Source organism: Aythya fuligula, chromosome 7 (genome assembly GCF_009819795.1).
Source record: "Aythya fuligula isolate bAytFul2 chromosome 7, bAytFul2.pri, whole genome shotgun sequence".
NCBI classification, from domain to species: Eukaryota; Metazoa; Chordata; class Aves; order Anseriformes; family Anatidae; genus Aythya; species Aythya fuligula.
In genome coordinates, this window is record NC_045565.1 from 24419323 (window position 1) to 24445201 (window position 25879).

The 25879-nt window shown below is 51.0% G+C and overlaps 3 protein-coding genes across 5 annotated transcripts in view; 2 read left to right on the forward strand and 1 right to left on the reverse strand.

The window, feature by feature from the left end:
• Positions 1–15827, forward strand: part of WBP1L (WW domain binding protein 1 like) — a 53244-nt gene extending 37417 nt beyond the window's left edge. For 2 of the 3 annotated variants that reach the window (XM_032191654.1, XM_032191655.1), the window contains exons 2-4: positions 3372–3474; positions 13871–14032; positions 15036–15827. In XM_032191654.1, coding sequence (XP_032047545.1) covers positions 3372–3474; positions 13871–14032; positions 15036–15778 — 1008 coding nt within the window. In that variant the 3' untranslated portion in view covers positions 15779–15827. The remainder of the gene's footprint in view (positions 1–3371; positions 3475–13870; positions 14033–15035) is intronic. The other variant, XM_032191656.1, reaches the window with a different exon arrangement.
• A 4513-nt stretch (positions 15828–20340) lies between these two features.
• On the reverse strand, positions 20341–22790 carry LOC116491607 (steroid 17-alpha-hydroxylase/17,20 lyase). Its single transcript, XM_032191725.1, has 8 exons — positions 22467–22790; positions 22228–22366; positions 21820–22049; positions 21628–21714; positions 21342–21551; positions 20980–21149; positions 20806–20909; positions 20341–20609 (listed from the first exon to the last, which is right to left on the reverse strand). Exons 1-8 carry the CDS (start codon positions 22788–22790, stop codon positions 20341–20343), a joined length of 1533 nt encoding a protein of 510 aa, XP_032047616.1.
• A 957-nt stretch (positions 22791–23747) lies between these two features.
• On the forward strand, positions 23748–25676 carry BORCS7 (BLOC-1 related complex subunit 7). The gene is made up of 5 exons (XM_032191741.1): positions 23748–23888; positions 24173–24235; positions 24384–24427; positions 24715–24735; positions 25119–25676. The coding sequence occupies exons 1-5, from the start codon at positions 23748–23750 to the stop codon at positions 25168–25170; spliced, it is 321 nt and encodes a 106-aa protein (XP_032047632.1). The 3' UTR covers positions 25171–25676.
• The last annotated feature ends 203 nt before the right edge of the window (positions 25677–25879 follow it).

Below are 25879 nucleotides of genomic sequence, written 5' to 3' on the forward strand. Positions count from 1 at the left end.
GCTGTTGGTGTGAAAGAGGAAGCACAAACCTTTGTGATATTGTTTCCAGGAGACATTTAGACTGGAGATAAGTACATTGCTGATATGTCTTAAGTAGTTAGATTGGAAGCATATGATACAAGGAATGAATGGGAGAAGGAAGTAAAAATAATGTTACACTGATTATAAGAAGTATGCGGGGTAGGATTTAATTAGAAATTGAACGCTAATCCAAGTGCTCGGCAGAAAGTAGGAGCTTCCTAACAAAAAATGGTGCATCCTGTATCATGGCCTGATAGCAGTGCATTACCTCTTCCTTGGCTTGTGAAACAGTGGACAAAAATGTACAGTGGCTCAGATTTTGCAGAAATGGTTCTTGACCTCAGAGAGGAAGAGGAAGGGAGACACCTGTAATGCAACCCAGAGCAGTGCTCTCCTTGCGTTGAAATTTTTGTTCTTCCTGAAGATTGGGTGCCTTTACCTTTTATCTTTTTCCCCATGCTGAGTTGAGTAACCTAACATCGGAGGTAGCTGTGCTCTGAGCCAGGGCTTGGACCACCTGATCTGCTGGGATTTTTTCCAAACTAAATTATTCCTTGATTCTGTGAAACTATTTGGAAACAAGGGTGACAGCTCTGGGTCTGACACGTGGAATGGGGTCTGACGGCTCCACGTTCCCAGAACCTGTTGGTGGCTGGGCTGGCAGAGGGCTGCACCAAGAGGAGCTTCCCATCCTTATGGGAATTCCCATCCCAACCCCTATGCTTGGCACAGGGCATCCAGTCCTGCATCCTGCCTGGGCTTTGAGGAGCAAAGCTGGTGGCCCCGCACCACAGGAGCTTTGACAGCTTGGGCTTTCTGAACTGCGTGTGCCGAGAGCAAACTGCGAGCCTGTTCAAAGGTACAGGTGCTTGCGCATTTGAGAAGCTCCAGGCAGTAAGTTTACACCACAGTCTTGAATTTTAATTCGGATGGGAAAGCAGGATGTTGCTTGAGACTGGATCTCCAAAAGAAGGAGAGCCTCTGCAACCAGGACTGCTGCAAGTTCTGAAGCAGGAAGATTATAGCAATGTTGAAGCTGATGTAGGTTGCTGCTGCCAAAAGACCAATGTGTTCCTTATTGGTATCCTTTTGGAGCAGGCAACGCTGAATGGAACAAATTTGGGGAGGGGGGGGGGAATAAACACAGGTGGTCAAGGACAGATCAGTGTTGTGATGCGGAGGAGATCCTGAAATGGCACTGTGGGACTCTGTTCTCTCACCAGCTCCACGTGACTCGTGTGCTAGTTCAACATGTCACATTGATCTTCTTATGTCACAACCGCAGACCTCAGCTGGTGAGTTTTTGGCTTGTGAATTATCAACAGGATTGCAATTTTGCAATGGGATCTTAATTTCTCAATTCTGTTGATGTGAGAGCCAAAATCTATCCTGTTCATCAGTCGCTTTAACTCTGCAAAGCCAATAAAAGTGAGGAAAAGTGTAAATAAACTAATAAGAACAGATGAGAGAAGAGATGTGTCCTGTTCCTAGTTCTTTTCCTGATTCAAATTACAGTTTTTGGAATGAGCAGTGTTCCTGAAGCAGAAAATGCTGCGCTAACTCAGCAGTGTCTGCTAGAAGTTGCTATCAGACACTGTAATTAGAGATGGAAAACTGCTCCTTAGTCTATAGGAAAATGTTGTTTCTTCTGTTGTGCAGTGTTTTAAGATGAGAATATGAAATGTTTGCTTTAGCTACGTGCAGCAATGCAATCTGGCCATTTTGTCCAGCAAAGTGGTGTTCTCCTGGAAATGGGAAGCAGGTACCACCTTGCTGTGTCTGCGGTGAGGTGTAGGATAGCCCACTGATGATTTTTAGAGGCTTTTGGGAACCTTTGGGTCCTGTAGTGGAAGGGGAAGTGGTTTATCTTAAGCAGAATTATGTTTGCTAAACTGTGTCCACACGATATCAAAGCCCTTCCAAAAATTATTTTGTCACAGAGGTCATAAAGCTGTAGCTGTTTTGGTTATGGAATTTGTACAAATTCTGGTTTGAGACTCAACCTGCTGCACTTCGGGCTCATCTTTGTAGGTTAATTTTGCCTGAACTTAGTGTGGGACTCTTCTGCATTGAAACTTCTGCCTTTCATCCCTTGCTCAGTTGTCTGATCATTTGCTCCCTTGCTCAGTTGTTTGAAAGAGGCTTTGTTTTGCACACGTGGTGACTATGTAGAGGTTTATGCGAAGTGGGGCTGTGTTGCACTCACATACAATGCAGAAACAGTGCAGTTCAGCAAGCGTTGGGACCCACAGATGTACAGTCCTAGAGCCTGCTCTCCTTGGATTTGCTGCTCATCCTAGCTGGTTGGGTTTTGTTGGGCTTTATTGGTTTATTTATTGATCTTTTATTTGAAAGATGGTACTTACAAAATGAATTATTTCAACACATTGTTAGTGTCAACTTCCCCATGCTTTCTTTGCATTATTCATAAGACATTTTAAGTGGAAAAAAATGTGATAATTTTAGACTTTGTTACAGGTTTGTATGCATCATCAGTGTATTTTATTAAGATCTGTTTGTTTTCCAAGAGCTGGTGTACAGTCCTCTGACTTCCAGGTTGCCCCAATGCCTCTTAGAGACGTACACACCACAGCCTGTAAAAGACTTCTGTTTTCTCATGTTCTGTACATTGTCCCACCCATGTTTTCAGACTAGCAGGAAACCCTGGACTCCTGGGGGGGACTGAGACTTCACACCAGCCGCCTTTTCCATCTTAAGTGTCCTGAGGACCTGCTGGGTGATACAGTACAGCTGATTTGGCTCTACTCCTGGACTACTTCACTGTTCCAGGAAGAAGTTTTACAGGAATGCTGATCTTATATAAAGCACATGGCTAATTATGAAGGAATCATTTTAGATTGGAATCTTGCAGGAACATACTGTAATTATCACTGAGATCTAAATGAATCCAAGCAGTCTTTTCTCAAGTTATAATGTTCTGTTTATGAATGCATTTTTTTCACTTGGCGTGCAGCCCCAGTAATGCAGCGATATTGTGTAAAATGTGAAACAAATGATATCTCGTCTTTAAGAGAATGCCTGGCTCCCAAAACATGATAACTTTTAATGGAAAAGGAAAGGGATGATAAGAAAGCAGCGCTGCCTAGGTGCTAAAGCAATGTAACTCATGAGTTTGGAGATATGGGGTTTTCTTCAAAACTGTCATTTATGGAATATATTCTTTGGTGGTCCCTAGTTGTATTTTAATCTCTTTATGTATTTTAAAATTTCCCAGGACCGTAACTTGTGAATCTTAAATTGCTTGCAGATTGTTGGGTAAAAAAAAAAAAAGACTACATTTACAGAAGATACTGACAAAACATCTTAAAAGTGTGTCTGTTTAATTTTAGGACAAGGAAACCTGCATGGGTGTCAACAATCAAAGTTACATATGTGAAACGGGCCACTGTTGTGGACAATCCCAGTGTTGCAACTACTACTATGAACTCTGGTGTAAGTCCTTCTGTTTTGTATGGCTTCCCTTCCTGATCTGCATGGCTGTCGTACTACAGGTCTGGCTTGTGTCTGGTGGGGTGTCGTATTCAGCCCTTGTCATGCATTGCCATTGCATTTAGCAGCAACGCAAACCGGCGTTGACCTGATACAGTGAGGGAAATATTGTTGTTACAATGGGCACTGCCTGCTTTTTGAGGAGTAATGGGCTGTCTTACCACATTCATGACTGGAAATTTGTTGTTTGGTCTTGTTTCTGGTTTGGACAGTACTGAGGGTACTCAAAATAGCATTGTATGCGAGTGAGAAACCACACTTGAGGGACAATGCCAACACGCACAACTCTTGAGTTTGACACACTCAAACGGAATTAATTCAGTGTCTTTCATCTTATTGTTTTAGTTCTTTGCTAGAATGACAGTTTACATCTGATTTATCTTTTTAAAGCTGTCCTCTCGAGGAGCAGGGCTGGGATGTCTATTCTCTTAAGGAAGCACTGTGTTGGGAGCACAGCTCCTTGGGTAGAGGATGTCTTGGGCAAATTTGGGGGCTGCCAGGAGCTGAATACTGTGGGCTGTGAGGAGCATTCACTGCCCATTGCCTTTCTTATCTCCTGGACATTTTTGTGAAATCTGGCATTTAAAACTACCCATGTTTCTAGTGAATGGTTAAGTGATTGTACCTTCCAAGTTTCTTCAGAGGGCAGCAGGCAGGTCAAAGCAGGTCAGCAAAACTGTGATAAAGCAGCCAAAGGGATAGGAAAATAAGAAATGCTGAAGTTCAAAGGTGGACTTTGAGTTGTGCCTGGGTGGACAGTGTCTTCCTTTCCCAAGTAGGAACCATGAAGGGTTGAACATTGATCTTGACATGCTGTACTGCCAGGAACCAAAGCTAAGGCGGCATCTGTGCTCCAGAAATTTGGAAATGTGGAACTCTGAACGTTGCACCCTCACATTAGAGACTGGTGACATTTTCCTACCACACCCCACGGTATCTCGTAGCTTTACGTAACTGTGCTATCTACTTAATCCCTCTGTGGTGCCGACAGTTTCACTTTCTCAAAGAAACGTCTGTGTGGAAATGTATTATACACACAAAGAGTGTCACTTTACCTGGATCCAAGGACAGGAATAGCTGATGCTCCATCCTTTAGTCTGGAAATACACTTTTACTTTTCCAGAGTATAACCAGTGAAGCATGGAGGACATGGTTGTAAATTAAACAGGGCTCTAAGGGACTTCTTGAGAAGGCATTAGGTGTCAGGCCTTTAGTGCCTGGCTGTGGCAGTGCAAGTGGTAAGAGCTGAACACACTGTGGGCCTTTTTTAGCAGGTTTATGTTCAGGAGTCTCCAAACAGCAGGTTTATGTTCAGAAGTCTCCACACAGCAGCAGAAACGATTCAGGATGGGGTGTGTAGCTCTGGGGACCCTAGCAGGCCGAGGCACAGGCCCGAACGTGCGGCCTCGTCGGAGCATGGGGCTCAGGGCGGATGTCTGGAATTTGTTCGGACCAAAGGGGGATGCATGGAGAAAGCAGAGCGGGGAAGGTCAGGCCCTGCTTTGGAGTTGTGTGGGTGGGAATGCAGAGGAAGGAGGCATGTATCCAGGGGCTTATAGGCTCTGTGGCAAACAGGATCTAAATTGAGCAACAGCGTGGAGTACAGCTGCACACTGATGCTTGCTGCAGTCACCATGTTTCTCCCATGGACGCCTTGAACGAGGCGTAATTGAATTGCATGCAAACAATAGAGGCAGAACAATAGCCCCCTGCCTTTCTAATGAAATGATTTTGCTTTTCACTGTAACTGCATGGCACGGACTTTTAGATTTGGCAGTGCCTGGCTGCATCATGGAAGGTTTTGGAAGATAAAAACAGATTTTATTACAGGGAAGGAGAGTGTTTTGGGCTGCTCTCTAGGGCAAGCACACGAGTTGCTCTGAGAGCGTGGAGTAAACATATTAATGGCACACACTGACGAACGGCTCCTCAGGGGAGGTGGGTTTCTGCACTGAGATTCACATTCCTCCCGCGTAGTGAAGAGCATCATATACAGCACTGAGATGAAGGGAACGGTGCAAACTCGAGACCTATTCTTGCAGGCTTGCTGCAAATTTGGGCAAATGCCCAGCATTGATTTACAGTTGGTTAATGTTTTCAAAGCTTGCCTTGCCATTATGTGTGCTAGAAGGAGGTTTCTGGGGTGGGGGGTGGAGGTGCGGGCAGGAATGTGTCCTTTTAAATGAAAACTCATGTTCTAGAGCGTGCGACCACAGCTGCAGAAATGCTCTGCTGCTCCAGGGATTGTTGAATATCTCGGGTATGTATGTGTGCTGAGGCACCCCTAAGACCTTTGAGGTGATAATTTATGTAAATAGACTCACTAACAGCAGTGAACTGATGGTGTGGCGAGCAACAGCTTTACACGCTAGGGAATAGATTAGCTTTTTAAAGGTTAATAATAAATTTTGGTTAATGAACAGTTAAATTGGAACTTTTCAGTATGGCTTCATGTTTCTCTTAGGATTTGACTTTAACCAATGTATGCATGTACTGGAGTAACTTTTCAGAAGTTCCTACTCCTCCCAGAAACTTCTCTGACCACCAGGACTACTGTGTGCCTGAAAACTGGCCTTCTTCCTTGTCCTGTTGAATTCAATCCTGATTTTTCATTTTTTTTACCACCACAGCTTAGTGGGGACAAGAAGCAGAGGAGGGTGGCATTTGAAATGGAAAAGAAAGCTGGTCTGTCTTTGTTGGATATGCCTTTTGAAACGTGATCCTGTCTTGTGGCCACTTGGAGGATTTCCCATAAAAAGGATCGTTTTCCCCCATTTAAGAATTTGAGGGAAGTTTTGTCTTTGAAAACAGCTGACCTCAACGTTTCTAGACAGCAAGTAAGGTTACAGTAATTATAAACCAGTCCTTGAGGGTAATGGAATGGGATGCAAAATCAAGGTATTATTTTGTTAAGGGGTGGAGTGGAGGAATGGAGAACATGATATGCCAAGCAGGTGGACAGCCTGTGTTTAAAATTAGATAACAGCTTGGTTCAGATTCCCCACCCATCTCTTATTAAAAAAATACAGTGCCATGTTGCCAAATAATAAAACTATATCCAGGTTTTTATATATAGGTCTCATAGCTATGTAAAGGTTCGATTAGTTCTTAGCTGAAGGTGGCTAGCTGTTAACATGGGGGGAGAGAGGAGGGGATATTGCAGTATGTCTCTTAATTTTTATGGAGTAGGGTTTTGAAAAGCAGAAGGGGAGAAGGAGCTTCACTGTTGCATCTCCCCACGTAGGGGAAGCTGTCTGGGTGGATGGTGGCTGAGCTGGTTCCATGTTTTAGCCTAACAATCTCCTTGGGCTCCCCAGAGAGGTCACAGTGCTCAAGGGGGAGGTTGTGGGAGAATAGCAGCAGCCCTGGGTTTTGCTCGCTAACAGTTTTTTTATTCAGGTCTGTTATGATGTGCTTGTGATTTGCTGGAGTTTTCTGATGTTGACCTTGGTGCAGGCGTGATGGGTGTTTTATTGCTTAAATGTTCCCAAATGCCACTTTTCAAACTAGAAGAAAGAAAATAATGAAGGCAGGCAGTTACCTGCGTTTTGTCGGTTAGGAATTAAGGCTCAGGAGTTCTGGATTTTCCAAAGTTTAAGCCTATAATGTGTTTTGAGAACCAAGTCCAGATCTCCTGACATCCATCCTTGTCTCCCCCTTGCCCTGATGAGGAGCAGCGTGAAATTAGACAGCTCCTGAGGCACTCAACACAGCAAGTTAAGCTGCAGAAGGTATTTTATGTGCTGTGGTTGGAAGGATAGCATGTGGGGCTTCAGGAATCGCAGAGCATGGAGACAGGCAGCTGGTCACAGCACGCCGACGGTCTCAGCTGCAGCCCCTCAAAGTCAGAGCGTTAAAGTACTGCACAACAAACCAGCATGGGGATTCAGATGTCAGATGTACCAGTTCCTGCTTCATTTTGGCCGCTTTAGCGGTGACACTGAGCCCCTCTGTTTCTGAAAGACAAAAACTGTCTTGGCTATTTGGGCCTTAGTGGAAGGGTTGTACGGGAAAAAATCTGTTTGCAGGCAGCACAGTTGATGTTTTTGCTGATTTTGAACGTTTTGCTCATCTCTGCACGCTTCCCCTTGGACTCTCTAGACAGTTCTTTTCCCCAAAAAACGTGCTGCCAGAAAATTTTGGCAGGAATCCGGTTAGTTGCTAAAGCTCTAGCAACTGCTGTAACACGTACATGTTCCAGGTCAGCTTTATAACAGGAATTCATTTCCAAAGACTTTGCTGCAGTCTCCAAAGCCCTCAGTCAAATAACACATCGGTCCCATGTTTTCTTTCTCACCCCGTGTTATCTTATCCTTCACTTTAACCGAGTCCTCTATTTTTTGGAGGGGGATTTGCCCAGTTTCTTGCCTTTCTCACAGCCTCCTGCATGGTTGTGCTTGCTTTCTCTTTCTCAGGTGTACGAAACTTCACCTCTGGCTGCTGTTACTCCTCAGCTGGTGCTTCAGCGATGACCCTGCTGTTACGAAGCCTAGCAAACAAAACAAATGTCACAACTATGTGGAAACTGATGATAAATTGGGGTTAGTGGGGAGTTGTTTTCTTGTACTTCTGTAGCCTCGTTCGCACAGCAAAATCAACTTAGGCTGGTTTTGGGGTGGTGACGTTCTCCTACACAAAGAAGGCAATCTCTCTTGCACAGTCTCACTGTGCAGATCCTGACCTGCACCCCATGTGGGCTACTTCTACCCGCTAAAAAGCAAGAAAAGGCAAGACAACCAACCCCTGCTCTTTCACCCCATCTCTGCACCTACAGCCCAGCTCCTCACCAAATCCCCAGATCTATCACTTATTCCACATCTTGGTGCCAAGTTAACTGGACACGGCCTCAACTGGATGTTTCTCTCTGGTATATGTTAGACCAATATTTAATGTGCATTTTACCAATGTAAAGGTCTTGATGGGGTACATCTCTTACAGCAGAATTGACTGGATGAAAAAAAAGTCTTCTGAAGCCCAGGAACAATTGTTCTTCAAAGGCGCTCTCCCCAGAAGAGACGTAACAACAGCCTACAGATTTACTGCCTCAAGTTGACTCTCATTGCAAAGGATTTTTCTGAAACACATTTTTTTCCATCTTATCTCACAGCAGTGGACGTACTGTGTACACTGGCCACTCTTCTGAAAGCTAGAAACCAGCTGCAGTTCATGTCCATCACCTTCTGTCACGAGTCACCAGTCCGGGAGCCAGTGAGCAGGAGCTGGAGATGTCGCCTTCAGCTTTTTCCTTTTACCACTGCAGTTCAATAACTCTTTCCCGCAGTGTGATTGGGCTGGGGCTGCAGTTCTGCTGACTTAAATTGACACAAAGCTGTCACTGACAGTCACGGTCGTTCTCTCACTGCTATTTGGTTGGGCCAGATGAGTTTCAACCTGCGCCGGTTCCCTGAAAACCACCTCAAAGCACAGTTGCAGGCGACTTTGTGCTGGCAGGAGGTATGGAAGAGACAGGCTTGGAGGGACCTGGGCGTTCAGCGGCCTTCTTTTTCTTTAAAATGTTCCTAGGCCTATGGCCTGGATCCTCGTCTCGCATTCCTGAGCAGCAGCGTTGACTCACGCGGGCTCGTGTTGAAGAGGCAGGAGACGACACGGTGTCCGTGCCAAGGACACTATAAAACCCAAGTGCATCCGCGTTGTGGTACCAATTAAATCTCTCTCCTGTTTTTGATGATAGCGTTGGCCCTGGGAGAGACGATTTCTTTTTCCAGGCATGGCCAACTGTGAGGCCGCTATTTGGGAGATCACATTTTAGTCAATGAAACTGTCCCACTTCTTCTTCTGTTTAGAACCAGCTCTCGTGAAGCCAAAGCTATTACCCAGATGCTTGTCAGGCAGACACAAAAACACTTTGCAGTATATTTTGGCTCCCTTTGAGGGGACTTCCTGCCAATAGAGCAATGGCATTTGCCCAAGTTTACCGTGAACTTGAGGGCAGATTTCTCTGTTCCTACCCTTGGAACGCTCCAGAAAACATGTTTTCCATTTTGCACAGGATAAAAGGAGCTTCCCTCGACGGGACTGCTGATGGCAGCATCCCAGGCAGCAAGCACAGTACATGTCCTCCCCGGCATCGGGCTGAACACTGCTCCCCACTTTTCACAGGGAGAGAATGCTCTGTTTCTTACCCTTGAGGTGGTTTATTCTTAATTATTCTTAAATTTGGGCAAAACTGATCAGTGCCGCAGGTTTTTTTGAAGCTCTAGGGCTGGCACATTCTGTCATGGCTGGTAGAAAACATCTCCAGTGTGTGACCTCTGATGGGAGAGAGGACTTCCCTGGGAGGCAATTCTCTTTGCAGGTCTTCCTGCAGCTCCTGTTTGGATCCTCGGAGCTTGGTGCTCACGTAGAGCTTGCAGCTTTTCCACGAGCCTGTGTGGTGCTGGTAAGAGCTTGGTTCTTCTGTTTTATTTTTATGAAAGCTTTTGATGCTCTGGCAGGGAAATCTCTTGGCAAAAGTCAACTCCTTGGCTGTGTCTGAGTCCCTCTTTGCTTGCATCATTACCAACCCATTGGCATCACCAGTGAATTTGACAGAAAATACAGCAGCGCTTCTCAGAACTCAGCACTTCTCAGCCTTTTTTGGACTGCAGAGCATTTCAACCTCTGACTCTTCCATAAACCAAGGGCGAGCCTGAAATTGCCTTGAAATCTCACAATCCTGGAGTGCTCAGCTCCAAACATCGCTTCTGTCCATGGTGTCCACCAGCAGCAGTTCTTTCCCCAGAGACCCTTTTTTCTCTCTGCCTGTCAGTCTCCCCCTCTGATCTCAGTGAGCTTTTGATTCCTGTGGTCACAAACAGATTGGCAGTGGGAAATGCCCCCTGGAGCTTCTCTCTCGAATGGGACAATTACTGCCAGACCCGGTTCTGCCTCCCAACATTTCCTCCTCTTCCAGTGGCCGCAGCGACAGCTCAGCACCGTACAGCTGAAACCAGCTCCTGTCCATATGGGCAGGAGACGCGTGCTGAAGAGCACAGGGAAAGCTTTTGGGGACAACAAAAGCAACTGGAAGCCCAGTTTTAGTTGGCTTTTGGAGGCTTTTTGATGCCAGACGTCTGCTGCCTCTGCACATCTCACCCGTTTTCGGCACGAAGCAGAGCTGGTGCCTGCTTTTGCCACGGGCCAGGTGCTAGCGTGTACCGTTACAGTGCTCAGCCTCCACGTTCCCTGCTCGTGTCGTGTTGTCTTTGGATGGATTTGCAATTCCCCTCCTTCCCCTCTTGCCAAATGAGCTGCGTGGGCCAGCGCTCTGCTCCGCTTCCCTCCCTGCTGCTCACTTGGAAGGCGAGCAGCACCAGGTGTGCGAATGCACAGCTCGGCCCTGGACATCTTCACTGTTCTCTCCATACTTTCAGACATAATATTTACACTGGGCCTTTACGTGCAGCTGGAGTTCAAATAAATGACTGGACTATCTATTTGCTGGGCTTCTGCAGGTTTTGGGTTCTGCAGCTGTGCCCGGCCTCCTGGCGAGGGCACGGTATGGGGCCTTCTGCGGGCTCCCGGCACCACGCTGGGCTTGCAACCAGACCTACAACCAGACTCGAGCAGGTGAGCAGCTTCCCAGTGCTGCTGCGTGGCAAGGTGGGGACAAAGCCCTTGGAGAAGAAGCCAGGAGCCAGGTGGAGCAAGCGGCAGTGGTGGGCACGCAGCGCCGGTCCCCTGCGATCCCCCAGGCAAAGCCCAGGGCTAGTGCTGAGTCAGGAGTTGAGCAATTCCTAGAAGCTCCAGGAAGCGTCCGTGGTTAATGAAACCAGGCACTAGCGTGGTATTAGTGGGTTCTTTTTCTGGAAATTCACATGAAAACACCAGGTCCCGTCCGTTTGTGGTCGCGAGCACGCCCGGAGACCCTTGGCACCAGCACGGAGGTGTTGCTCCTGGCCCCCTGACCAGACTGCAACCCAGTAAATTATGGGCTGTTTACTTAAAAAAATGCCACCTGCGGTTTCAGTAGGATCCAGCATTAATTTATTAGCCCAAAGTGCTGTGTGCTGTTCCTGCCTGTTGTTTACAGAGCTGCTGCCTGTCTTCTCAGCGATGGCTGAGCTTGCTTTGACCCCTACCCTGAGCTTGTCCGTCAGTTTGTCTGCAAAGCACTTCGGGATTTCTTTGGACTGGGTCGAGGAGATTTCTAAAGAAAGAGTTTTTTAATCCACTGGATGCAGGCTTGGGTGGGAGCAGTTATTCCCTGCAGAAAAATTCGGCGGCTACAGCTGAGATTGCTTAACAGTGGCGCTTCTCCAGGACATCTTAACTAACTAAGTGCTGCCTGCTACCACGGCCTCCAGAGTCCTTGGGAAAGGACGTGAAAAAACGTGTTAAAAAGCATCTGTTTTCATAACTAGCTAAAATCCCTGGATAGCCGGGCGTAATTTTCCATTGTTGTTGAGCGGAGGATCACGGATCGCTCTCTGAAAATAGGGAGCACTGGAAGATGAGCTGCAGGCCTGCCTCGGCGCACGGTGGCGTGCTGTGCGAGTGACCTGGTTTTGAGGAGTTGTTCTTGCTTCCTCGGCAAGCACGGGCCAAGGAACCTTCTTCCCTCACCAAAAAATAAAAATGTTTTGGAGTTTTCAAACTGCAAGACGGTGACTGCAAACGCCTGGCTTTGAAGGATCCCTGTAACTCGTGTAAAAAGGCTTTTTTAGGAACAAGAGGGTGCCTGGAGGGCAGTAGACAAATAAAAAGGAGCATGCAAGGCCTTTATTTGATAGCGAGTTTTGATAAATTTGGGTACAAGGTAGAGCCTAGCTCGTTAGAGAAACAGGTTGTGCAAGGCGAGAGGGAGATTTCGATTTGCTGTGCCAAAATGCAGGGAGAAATTCGGGTTACGACACAGGGAGGTGCGAGTCCCTGCTCAAAACGCTGCAAGGCACGGTGCAGCACATCCAGCTCACCTGCACACAGCTCCGAGAGCAGCGATACGGCCTGATTGCACTTTGTCCTGAGACGGAGCAATGTTCCTCTCATTCCTGGGATTCCTAAACTGTTCACCTTTCCCCACCCAGCTCTGAGCAGAGAAAACACTTCTGACTCCGAAGGGGATGCTGAAAACACGGTGGTGGGAAGCCAGGCCAGAGGTTTTTATTAGGGAGAAAAAAAGCAGGTTGATACCCCACAGGGCAGAATGACCCCCTTGAAAACGTTTTTTTTTTTTTTTTTTTTTTTTTTTGTTTTTGTTTTTTGTTTTTTGGTTTTTTTTTGCACTGATTTTGTGTGTTTGGGATTAATAAAGAACGGCAGAAGTCTCACCAAGAGAAAAATTGTGTTGTGATCTCTGCTGAGGAGCGCTTGCCAGGCCTCGTGTTTATAAAGGAGGAACTCTCCCGGTATTTTTAGCTGCGAAAATCAAGCTCAAAAATGATAAAGGTTACAGATGCCTCTGAGCCAGAGAGGGCTGCGGGCTGCAGTTGCGGGAGGCAAAACCCTAACCTGGTGTAAGCGGTGCAGCTCTTTGCTATCTCTCTGAGCCGTATTTCTAATGCATGCAAGCGGGAAGGGAGCTTTAAAGAGCATGGGGGGGGGAGAGTTACTTGGCATTGTAGCAGGACTGGAGAAAATTCAGGCAGCACTCATGTTAAATTCCCTTTTAAAGAGCACTGCGTGTCCTGTGGCAGCGCACAGAAACCCGCCGCGGCCACAAACAGAGCAGAAGTTGGGTTTCTTGAGGATTCGGTGTGGGGGGGCTGGATTAATTTAATTCCGGGTAATTTAAGGCATTGAATGCAAAAATAAGTTTTAAAAATATTTTGAGACGTCTATGTAAAAAGAGCGTGTTTTTGTTAAACATAACAATGAAGGGTTTGGGCTAGAAATTAAAGGGCAGCGCAAACAAAAGCCCAACGTAGTGCTTGGGGTTTTTCTCTTCTTCTGTGGTCAATCTGCAGAGTGTCTTTTGTGTCTTGATTATTATTTTCAAACCGAAGTGGCTGTGGGAGTCAAATTCAATGCTATTCACAGACCTGTTTATGTTTCTTGCCAAAAGAAGTGATTTCCAAGGGGTGGGATGGATGGGTTTTGGGGGCGGGGGAGCCAGAGCTCCATTATTTTGTTCTCCTCCAGAGCTGTGACTAGCAAGCGTGCTCCACGTTGTACCAAAACATGCACAAAATCACCCAAATCAGCGAAGGCTCCCAGAGCAGCAGTCCCTTATGCAGGTGGGCACGTGCAGAACCTCCCAATCCGTGTATTTCTGCCTGTAGAGCGGCACGGGGTTCAGATCTACACTCCCTAGGGATCTTCCCCATCACGTTTATAGGTTTTTCAGGGTTGGACGTGGCTCTTGCGCCCTGGCTAACGTCTCGCTCTCCTCCCCCTGCAGGGTTTTGGCTGGTGTGGACCATCATCATCATTCTCAGCTGCTGTTGTGTTTGCCACCACCGACGCACCAAGCACCGGCTGCAGGCCCAGCAGCGGCAACATGAGATCAACCTGATCGCGTACCGGGAAGCCCACAACTACTCAGCCCTGCCCTTCTATTTACGTACGTACCTCGCGTCGCTTATCCTAGAGGCCCTGGGGAGCAGTGCTTGGGCTCAGCGGGAGGTGGGGGACAGCTCTGCTGCCTCACCGGGGCTTGTGGAGGATGGAGGGGATGGGAAAGCACCATCGATTCGTGACCGTAGTGCCCTGCTGTGCTACGCTGGAGTGGGGAGCCTCAGCCTTTGACTGGAGGTGCCACAGCTGAGTTTCCTATACAGGTTGTCGAATTGCATGTGCAGACCTGCTTTTCTCATTCAACTCTTGCCCCAGCAGCTTTTTCCTCCCCAGCCCCAGGGATACACAATTACGCGTGGAAAACTACAGTGCTATCTCTGAAGGTTTCCATTGTTTAAGTCCGTTCTGTCTATATAGGCTATTTTGTTGCCTGTTATGAAATAAATAAAATCTTTCTTAGATCTGAGGGTCTGTAAGTACAACGAACTCACTTCTCTTGCTGGTACTGCCAGTTTATTCTGACCAGACCAGAAAAACTGAATCCACCACTGAAACAACAACCATGAGCCCCGATGCTGAGTTTCTTGTAACAGTTTGTGTCTCTTCATATTCACAAAAAGCTCTGTGAGGTGAAATCTTTGCTCTTGAGAGTGGAAACTCAGCTGAGAAGCCAGTGTTGGAGAGGGCTGGCAGGTTATCTCCTGTGCTGTTCCCTCCAGCCAACACAGGCCACGCCTTGGTGTGGTTTATGGGGCCATTTGGGGTACGGTTAGGTTTGCCTGGTAGACCGGAGAGCCATAAGGTCTGGCTGCTGTTCCCAGCTGTGTCCATCTCCTCCTGCAACTGTGCCCTCCTGTGCTGCAATTGTTTCTTCTGTAAAGCACAGAACATCTCTTTTGGTTTAATTTTTGGCACCGCTTATGAAGCCCGTTGAGCTGTTTGGTGGCGAGGGGCTGGTAGATGACAAACAACCCGCCGACCTGCGTTAATAACGAGTTTCCCGAGATAAGCTGCTCGCGAAATAACTTCTCCTTGCCTCCCGCTTTCAGGGTTTCTGCCAAATTATTTACTACCTCCCTACGAGGAAGTGGTGAACCGACCGCCAACCCCGCCACCGCCATACAGTGCCTTACACCAGCAGTGCGTCCCAGCAGGCAGCAGTAGCACAATCCCAGACACGCCAAGAACCCTGCAGCCAGCACAGAGCAGCTCGGCAGCACCCGGCGGCAATAACAGCAGTACTGACAACACCGGGTCCCCCGGCCTCGGGGACCCCGAGCCTTCCACCGCCGCGCTGGTCGAGCGAGCAGTTGCCAAAATGCAGAGCGTGGAGCCCGGTGGTGGCACCAGCACGGGAGCTGAGCTAGTGGAGAGGGCCAGTCCCGAAAAGGATACGGAGTGCAAGGAGGAACTGCTAAAAGGCTACAGCTCTGAGAGCTTAGAGCAGAGCAGCGCCATCCCCGACGCGAAGGACAAGACGCCGGGCAGGCAGCGCCGCTTCACGGGCGACTCGGGCATCGAGGTCTGCGTATGCAACCGGGGCCACCACGACGACGACCTCAAGGAGTTCGACGGGCTCATCGACGATGCTCTGGATGGGCCCCTGGACTTCTGCGACAGCTGCAGCGGCCGCCCGCACGGGGACGAGGAGGAAGGGCTTTTTAATGCCGCGGAAGAGCAGCACCGCGAACACAGCCACCACCACCTGCCCCGGCAGCCGGTGTGTGTACTCTTGAACACAATAAATGAGCAGGACTCTCCAAACTCTCGTACCAATAACTCCCCCAGCTAAGGTGGCAGAGTGGAAGGGAGAATCGGGGGTAAAAAAAAAAAAACAACAACAAACAACAACACAAAGAAATAAAAGTGAAATAAGCAGATTAAAACTTTAAGAGGAGGAAAAGGTGATATACAACCGTTTTTTTTTTAGTTTTCCTCCCCTCCGGTGTAATTCGGGGACTAGTCCCGAAGGCCCAGCTTGTGGGGGACGGGTTGCTCTGGGTTTTGTTAATCATGTCCATCCTGCTCTGTGAGGCAGGGGGTGACGTTTCTCAATGAGACCTTCTAACAAATTGAACTTTCCCAATGGTGATTTTGGTGATGGTTATTATGAGTTTGTTGGTTTTAGTTTTTCCAGAACACTGCTTTGTCTCGCAATCAGTAAAGCTCAGCAAATCTCACCCTGGGAGGATACGAAATCACCATAAGGCTTCAACCTCCAGGTGTCTTCCCAGAAGCCAGCAGCTTCTGACAGTGCCGGCAGTCAGTAGCCCAAGAGTTCTGGTTTGATATAGTGCTCTTGAGGCATTGTGGATTTCTTTTCATTTTAACTTTTTTTTTTTTTTGTGTGTGTGTGTGTTAAACTTTCCCAAAGCTGATGAACGCCTCGACACATCAGCCCTATAATCTCTGGTGCTTCAGTGTTTAAGACAGCAGGTAGGAAATTTCCCACTTGAAGCTGGTAACTGAAGGACCAGTTTCTTCCAGGAGTGTTAGTCTACCACAAGCAGTCTGAAAAGAAAGGGTTTGCAGAAATTTGCCTTTATATGTCATTTTCAAAGACAAGTGTATTTGTTCAATGCCTCCAAGAGCACAGTTAGAAGTAGAATCAGGGCAGCTGGGCTGCCTGCCAAGTACTGTGGTCTCCGAATGACCTTTTCCTGGTGTGCTGCAAAAGGGCTTGGCTTTATTTTTTCCTTATTTTGCACCCCGAGAGCAGCACACTTGAGTTAAGATGACAAAAAAAAAAAAAAAAAAAAAAAAAAGAACAGGGCTCTCTTTGGCCAGCGTGCCTTCAAGCTTCAGCGATGCATGTTGAACAAATGGAGACGAGAGCTCCGTCCATTGCGAAGGGATGACTTTACCATGTAGATGTGGAAGACCTGTGCAGTATTTTTTTTTTTTTTTTTTTTAAATCCAAAAGTTTGGTGCGATTCTGATGTTGACCACTTACAGGAAATGAATGTCTGTTTTCTTTTTCTTTTTTTTTTTTTTTTTCTTTTTATGGTGGCAACTGGCTACTGTATAATGTCTGTGAGCGTGTGTGTGTGACTGCAATCCATGCATGCGAGTCCTACTGGTAATATGAAAACCTGCTGTAAGACTGCAAGAAAATTTACTGTAGCTTTGCTTTAATAAACGGTAGAGATTTTGTTAGTAACAACCCGAAGGGAAAAAAAAAAAAGTAAGAGCTGAAACTAACATTCCCTGGAGTGCTCGTGTGGAAGAGAGCACAATTCAGACTGTGTATCTTGTTCTTGGGTTTTCTCCCCGTCCCTTTTATAATTATGGTCGTCCAGATCATTACTGTTATGGGGAAAAAAAAAATTGAAAACTGAACTCAGTCATACTCAGATTTGATTGATTGAAAACCAAAATCAGTTTCAAATGAGGTGGAAACCAAAATATAATGTCTTTTCTGATAACTTGCCTGTGTGTATGTGTATCATTTTTTGAGTTAAGAAAAAGATCTCTTTAGTTGGTGGATGCTTTTTTTAACTGGAGGTACGTAGCACTGACCTGAATACAGCTGATGGAGCAAGATAAGTGGTGCTTATTTCAGTGTTTTACATGCTTGAAGGTAAAACTTGCACTTCTAACTTAAAAAAAAAACAAAAAAAAAAAAACAAAAAAAAAAACAAACAAACACACTTCTGACTTTAAAAAAAAAAAGGGCAACTTGTAGGAGAACTTTGCTCCTTTGCCCCTCACAGCTTTTCTCTTCCATCAAACAGCACTTCAGTAGGTGTACATGTATTAGGGTGGTCTTAAGAATTAAAGACTTTGGTCTGGATTCAGGGAACTTTGTTTCTGGATGCCTCCTGTGAGGATAACAGAGCTGGAGCGTACCCCTGGGGTGGGCTGGCTCACCATAAAGTCAGGTAGGGACTGGCTGCTTGCAGCTCTGCTCACACTTTTGAGAAGAGAATTAAAGATCCTCGCTGCCACCCCTAGAAATTCTCCACGTACTGGCACTGAGGTTTGTGCCTCGCATCATGGAAGAAGCTGGAAAAAAAAACAACAACATAACACATCAGTCCTTACAGTGTGGGATTTTCCTGCTATAAATCCTGGGAATGGCCCTGAGGCGGTGGGAGAACTTCTGCCAATGTTCCTGTTACCAGAAGACAAAAATCTCTGTTTGTTTTCCTGCCTTCTCACTAAGGGCAGGAGAAGCTGCAGTCCTCTGGACACCGAGGTGAGTGCCAGTGGGTGTTTCTAATCAGGAACAAGCAGTGGTGTGCCCGTTCTGGGGCTCCTCCATTTTCTTCAGGCTTTTAAAGACCAGAAAGAAGCAAACAGACCACAATGCAATGTCTATTTTATTTATTTTTTCCTACACCCCTCTTGCTCTTGTGGCAGAAAGCTGGCATGTGCAGGACTCTGAGTGTGGTGCTCTCAGTGCTTCAGGTTTTCAGACCCAGGTGTCAGGCAGGTGGCGTGGGGACAGGACAGGTGGAAAAAAGCAAAAATCTGAGGTCCCCTCAATGAGTATGAGGCTTTGTATTTTTCCTTCTGTTCATAAACATTATTTCTTCCTAGACAGAGGTGGGAAATGCCTGTGTTTGTGTAACCCTACGACCAGAAGAGGAAGGCAGGCTCACCTGCCCAGAACGGGGCCAGGAAAGCCACGGTGCAGCCAAGCCTCTGCCTTGCCCATGGCCACAGGGCAGGAGGCCGGGACGAGCCTCCTCGGAGGCAGAAGGAGCACGTATGGCCTCTGCCGAGCGCCTGCCAGTGACGCCAGCCACGGCCTGCGCCGGGCTCTGCCTCCTCCCCGGCACCCCGGGATGTGCGTCAGAGGCCGGCGCCTGGCCCGCGGAGCTTCCTGCCTCCCGGCCTCTGAAGGATCCCATCCTCCTCCTCCTGCTCCTCCTCACGTCCCGTCCGGGACATGCCGAGAAGGCCATGACCGTTCCCTTTTCTTCCTCAGAGCTGTTTCCCCTGCTCCCTCACAGCCCGGCTCTGTTATCAGATGGGAATCGTGCCCTGCACCGGGGCTCGCCTGGGCTGTGGTGCAAGCGCCGTGCGCTGCGTGCCGGGGGGGCTGTGGGGTTGGTTCTCAGTTTGTTTTCATTTCCCGGTTTGTTTTTGGCCAGGGGCAGCCACCTCCTCATGGTGCTCAGGGCAAGCTGTGGGAAAGCCGCCTTCCTGCCATCGGTTCCTCCCTCGCAGGCTGTAAGGAGCGGGAGGAGATGGGACACGCTGCTTCCCGGTAGCCCCACGTAGCTGCCTCCTGAGCCCCTTGGATGCAGAGCGCACTCCCAGCCTGTTTTTCCCCCATGCAAATGTCCCAAGCAGCCCCAGACGGAGGGCAGAGACGCAATGCGACCCGGGTGGTTACATCAGCAGGGTTATTTTGGCAGGGAAAGCGGCGGCTGCTGCCGAGGTCACCCCCGGCCCTCCCACAGCCAGGCCCCGGTTTGGGGTCACTGGATCCCAATCTGAATGAAATCGGAGGGCTCGTCCTGGGCACCGAGGCACCAAGGATCGGCACGTTTTGGGTTTCAGGGACCCCCATTTCTCGTGGCAGGAGAATTCGGCTGCCACCAGCTGAACTGAAGCTGCCTGGTGGGGTCTGGGGGCTTGGACCCGCGTGTTCAAACACAGCGGCCCCGTGAAGCTGTCCAGCTGTGAATACCAGCCCCGTGATTCAGAGTTAAATCGCGGGGGGAAACGGGCAGGGAGGGAGCGTGGAGGTGTGCAGGGCTGGGGAGGGGTCGCGCAGCCGTGTTGCCGCCTGGTTAAATATTAAAAAGGGTCAGGCAAGCCAGGAGCAGAAACCTAATTGCACACTGCCCTCCCTGGCGGGGCGTTTTATGGCAGCTGACGTCCCAGCTGGGAGGAGCTGTGCGTGCACATACGTGTGTGTATGGACATAAAAACGCGTGTGTGGGGGCATTAAATACATCCCTGTGCTTTCGTGTGCTTGCACACGGTGGTGAGTACACGGGTGTGCAGACATGGGCACACACTCCTGTATGTGTGCACACAGGGAGCCAGGCAGGAGCTAAAGCAGCAGGAATATTTAAGCTGTTTCCTTCTTTTCCCTGCATGAAGCAGGTTCCAGCTCAGGGATGGAGTTGGGGAGACCTTCTCCCCCCAGCAGCCACGCGGAGGGGCTGTGGCATCTCAGCCCAGCACACACATGAGGTTTTGGGGCTACCACACATCTCAGGCACCTTCCCACCTGCTTGTGCCCTCTGTCACCTGCCCAAAAAGCAGCTGGAGCCGTGCTGGGTTGGGAACAGCTTTATTCAGGCAGCCTGGCATCCACCAGGCAGGCAGGGTGGAGGCTGTGTGGCATCCACCCACCCCACCCCATCCCACCCCACCATCACACGGGTGTCCCCGTCACGAGGCCGCCCTCCAGGCCTCCCGCAGCCTGGCCTTCACCCGAAACTTCTGCACCTGCAGCACGACGCCGAACTTGCCCTCCAGCGAGGGCAGGGGCTGGTCCGGGGGGCACTCGAGCGTGAACCTCTGCAGCACCCAGGCCAGGAAGAGGAACAGCTCCATCTTGGCCAGGACTTCGCCCAGGCACACGCGGATCCCGGCCCCGAAGGGCAGGTAGCTGGGTGAGGGCGAGTGGATGTGCTGGCCCTGCTCGTCCAGGAAGCGTCCTGCAAGGGGAATAATGGGATCCTCTAAAGGGATCGGTCCCTTTCTGCCTGACACCTGCCCAAATTCAGCCCCTACGTGTCCCTCCCACCAGGAGCAGGGCAAGGCGGGTGCGAGCTCCCCATCTGGGGAGAAGCAGGACCCGACCTCCTGGCCCCTTTCCTTCTGTGTCCCCACACCACAGGGCACAAAACCCACCGGGGTTGAACTCCTCGGGCTTGTCCCACTCCTTCTCGTCGTGGTGCACGGACCAGAGGTTGATGATGACCCTGGCGCCCTTGGGGATGGCGTACTCCCCGATGCTGCAGGGAGAACACGGCGTGAGGGGGCTGCTCCTGCCCGCCGCCACCACCCAGACCTCGGTGGTCTCACCTGGTGTCGGTGAGGGACACGTGAGGGATGAGCAGGGGGGACACGGGCCGGATGCGCAGCACTTCGCTGATGGTGGCCTCCAGGTAGGGCAGCAGCGGGCGGTCGCTGAGGTGGGGGTGACGGGCCAGGCCGATTTTCTGGTCCATCTCCTCCTGGATCTTCCTCTGGACCTGGGAGGGGAGCAAGGGCTGGGCGTGAGCACCCAGCACCACCAGCAGGTGATGGGGGCAGAAGCAAAGTGCTCCTCACAACTTGATAGCCCTTGCTCCAAGAGCCTGACATCTCTCTTGGCATTATCCTTCCCCAAAGCCCCCTGCGATGCCCCTGGTGCAGGAGGGAGACCCGCGGGGCACGGACCTTACCTCAGGGTAGTGGAGCAGGTAGAGCACGGTCCACTTGAGCACGGTCGTGGTGGTCTCCACGCCAGCCCCGAAGATGTCCCCCACCGTCATGAGGAGGTGGTCGTCCGTCAGCTCCAGCCCCGGTGCCGGCGGGCTGTTGTTCTCGGCGCTGAGCCTCACTTGCAGGAGGGCATCCATGAGGTCCCTCACGGTGTCCCCACAGAAGGCTTCCTGCCAGGGGACACAGCTGAGCCCCCCCAGCTCAGCTCCAGCACCCCGCAGCCCCCTGTCCCAGCCCCTTCGTCACCTTGTGTTCGGTGAACTTCTGCTGGAGCAGCTCATCCCTGACCTTGAGGCATTTCTTCAGCAGGGCCAAGTCCTTGTTGGGGAAGATCTGGGGGAGAAAAGCCCCACTACAGCACAGAGCTCCAGCTCAACCTCCAGCTCCTTCCTCTCTTCCCTCAGGAGAAGACCACGCAGCTCCTGTGTCCCCACTCACCTGCAGCCAGGGGAAGATGTCCACCAAGCTCTCTTTGGCCACGGTGTCCACGATGCCCTGGCTGTACTCCAGCATGGCCTCGAACTCGGGGTCCCCGCGGCGGTAGGAGGAGTTGAAGCAGAGGGAGCAGACCACGTTGGTGACAGCCCGCGTGAGCTCCGGGGCCATGTCCAGGGCTGCGTCCTGCGCGGCGCTGAGCGTCTCACACAGGGATGCAGCCTCCTGGCAGACTTTTTTTTTTTGGGGGGGGAAGGAGAGGCAGGAGAGGGGACGGTGAGCCCCGGGGGTGGCCAAGGGGGTGGCAGGAGGCACCTCCAGCAGGGGTTTGGGCAGCAGGGATGGAGCAGAGAGGCAATAAGGACAGAAAACACACACATATATGATAGCGGGGTGGCAGGGGACACTCACTGATCTTCTCGAGGGCGACCGAGCCCTCCCCGAACATGGAGAGGGCGGCATGCACCAGCTTGCGCTGGAACTTCCAGAGGGGGCTGTAGCTGGCAAAGGCGATGTCCTTGCCCCCGCGGGACAGCAGGTCCGTGGTCACCTTACGGGGTACACAGCTTTAGGGTCAGGCAGGAAGCCCCGCAGCATCCTCGCCCTGCAGCGGGGGGGGGGGTCCCCCAAACCCATCCCCTCAGACTCACGGTGCGGGGCCGTCCGGCGAAAGCCTTCCCCTTCTTCAGCAGCACCTCGCGGGCGTGCTGGTAGCTGTTGACCACCACCACGAAGTGGGAGCCCATCCAGAGCCCGTAGAGGCTGCCGTAGCGACCCTGCAGGCTGCAGAGCCGCAGGTGGAGCTGGGGGTGCCCGGCCAGCTGCAGCAGGCTCCCCACCAGCGGCAGGGCTGGCAGGCTCCGCAGCCGCCCCGTCCCCGTCCCTGTCCCCGTCCCCATGGGACCCCGGCGGCGTGCCAGCCCCCAGGCACACAGCAGGGCCAGGCACAGCAGCAGGGCGGCCAGCGGCAGCATGGTGGGGTGGCTGTGAGGCTGTGCAGCCCCCTCTCCTTTATACCCGCCCAGCAGAGTCCCCTTGACCCTGGGATGGGTTCGGCTGCTTATCGGGGGGATGGCGGCCGGCCGTGACGGGCAGCAGGCCAGCTCCGCAGCTGGGGACAAGGCGGAGGGGCTGGGAGTACGGGGGGAGGCCCTGGGGGCTCCTCTGGGTGCAGGGACTGGGGTGGGCTGGGGGCTGCTGGCGTGCTGCGAGACCCTCCTGGTGTCTGAGGGGCTGGGGCACTGGGCAGCACTGGGAAGAATTGGGCAATATGGTGCAGGAGTGGTTTGAACTGGTTAGTACTGGGCAGCACTGGGCAATATGGTGCAGGACTGGTGAGTACCGGTTAGTACTGGGCACTACTGGGTAATATGTTTCAGGGGTGGTTTGAACTGGTTAGTACTGGGCAGTACTGGGTAATATAGTGCAGGGGTGGTTTAAACTGGTTAATACTGGGCAGTACTGGGTAATATGAACTATGGTGCAGGACTGGTTTGAACTGGTTAGTACTGGGCAGCACTGAGCAATACTGGGCAGCACTGGGCAATATGGTGTAGGACTGGTTAGAACTGGTTAGTACTGGGGAGCACTGGGTAATATGGTGCAGGACTGGTTTGAACTGGTTAGTACTGGGCAGCACTGGGTAATATGGTGCAAAACTGGCTAGTACAGGTTAATACTGGGCAGTACTGGGTAATATGAACTATGGTGTAGGACTGGTTTGAATTGGTTAGTACTGGGCAGCACTGGGCAATACTGGGCAGCACTGGGCAATATGGTGCAGGAGTGGTTAGGACTGGTTAGAACTGGTCAGTACTGGTCAGTACTGGTAAGCACTGGGCACCCCCCCTCCGCCCTTCGCCTTCCCGCCTCTTTTGTCCCTCAGCGCTGCCCGTAGCGGCGCGGCGCAGGCGGGGCGTGCGGCGGGCAAGATGGCGGCGGGCGGCGCGGCGGAGGCGCAGGCGCGGTTCGGGCACTCGGTGAAGGGGCTGCTGACCGAGAAGGTGACGAGCTGCGGCACTGACGTCATCGCCCTCACCAAGCAGGTGCTGAAGGGCTCCCGCAGCGCCGAGGTGAGCGGCGGGCGGGCCGGCGGACTACAAGTCCCAGCATGCAGCGCGGCCGCGGGGCCCCCGGGGAAGGGCGGAGGGACCGCGGGAGCTGCAGGGGCGCGGGGCGCGGGGCATGCTGGGAGTTGTAGGCGGCAGGGGTGTGTGCGCTGATAGGTGTGTGCGGGGCGCGGGGCATGCTGGGAGTTGTAGTCCCGAGGGCAGCTCCTGGCCCTTTGTGGGGGTTTGGGGTTGGATTTGGGGTTGGGGTTGGGGTTGGGTCTGGCAGCGCTGTCCTTGTCTTGTAGCTCCTGGGGCAGGCTGCGAGGAACATGGTGCTGCAGGAGGACGCCATCCTGCACTCGGAGGACGTAAGCTGTGCCTGGCACTGCAACACTGCTGGGAAATAGGGGAGAAGGGTTTTGGGGACGGGGGCCCCGGAATGAGAGATCTGCGCGTGGCGGGGGGAGCAAAGCCGCTGCCGAGCCAAACGTTCGTTCTTGGTCTTGTTTTCCACAGAGCCTGAGGAAAATGGCCATAATAACCACGCACCTGCAGTACCAGTAAGTAGGGGGCACCGCCTGCTCTGTGGGGCGCTGAGCGCTGCCCTTCAGCCCTGTCCCTTTATAAGGTTTTTGCCACCCACTGGGTCTCCACTAAGAATGTGCAATGCATCTAGGACTAATGGGGAGAAGTTAAAGCCTCTGCTTTGTGCTCTGGGCTTAATCCAGACACATGTCGGGGTTTTTGGGCTCCTGAGCCCTCGTTTGAGCCCCTTTTCATCACCATCGAGTGATGTTGCTGCAATTTGTGCTTTTCTAATGCTCTTTCCTCTCCTTTTCTCATCTAGGCAGGAAGCAATTCAGAAGAAGTGAGTACCTAGCGGAGGGAATGCCGAGAGGACGTGGGAAACAGCACGTAGAGGTTGATGGGGAAAGGAAAGAGTAATGGGATGTTGGGGGGAGCGAATGCAGCTGGAAGGTTTTTGCAGCTGCTTTTGAAACATGCTGGCCCAGCAAGATAGCGTTTCACTGCTCTGAAGGTCAGTACTGTGAGGAGATGAGAACTTGGGTGAAGGGATGATTTTACTTAAAACTTCTGGTTCTTTCCTTAACGTGCACGAGTACACGAAGTGCGGTTTGCCTTGTGGGCACGGGGAGGTGGGGTGGGGAACCCCGGGATTTCTCTTCCCGTCCCTTGGGTGCTCCCTGGGGATCAGATCTCACTGTCAGCCTCTTCTTGTTTTGTCCCCAGTGTCGAGCAGTCATCAAACCTGCGGGACCAGCTGAGTCACTTGCTGAAATGAAGCGAAGCTGAAGGCACGAGGACTTCTCGACTGGCACTGAGGGCAGCCAGGCATCCTGTCCCCTCCGGGGCTCAGACCTGTGTCTGGACGGTGCTGGATGCCCGCTGGGATATGTGCAGAGCACACATTCCTGAACGTGTGGGCCCCTCTCACGCGGTCCCATCCACGTCTCTGTCTCCAGAACGCTCTCCTGCTTCCCCACATGTGACTGAAACGATCTTAGCAGAAAGTTCCCTTCCCCCAACGATCCCTGTGTTCGCTTAGTTCCCGTGTTTCACGTGCGATGTTCGGCTGTCCAATGTTTCTGACAGCCGGAGCGGGACGATTTTATTTCCCGTCTAAGCTCTGCTCAGCATCCGTCTCCTGAAAGGTGATGGAATAATGCTGCTGGTGCCTGCCAACAACCAGCAATCACACAGCCCGAGTTTTCATACAAAACAGCTCCTCCCCTCCCAATAAACGTACAAACTGGAGATGTGGGTTTTAAATACAGGTGCCTGAAGTTTGACACGGGTCCTTATTTAGGCACAGATGGTCGCTGCAATTTATTTAGGGCGTGTTAATCAGTGGGAGCTGTAAGTGGCTGGGTGGGTGAGGTGCTTCAGAGTGGGCTGAGGTGCCTGTCCAAGACCTGAATTTTGGAAAGCGTGATTCTGGGCAGACACCTCTGTCCCTGCTCCAGCTGGACATGCCTTGGCGAGCATCCCGC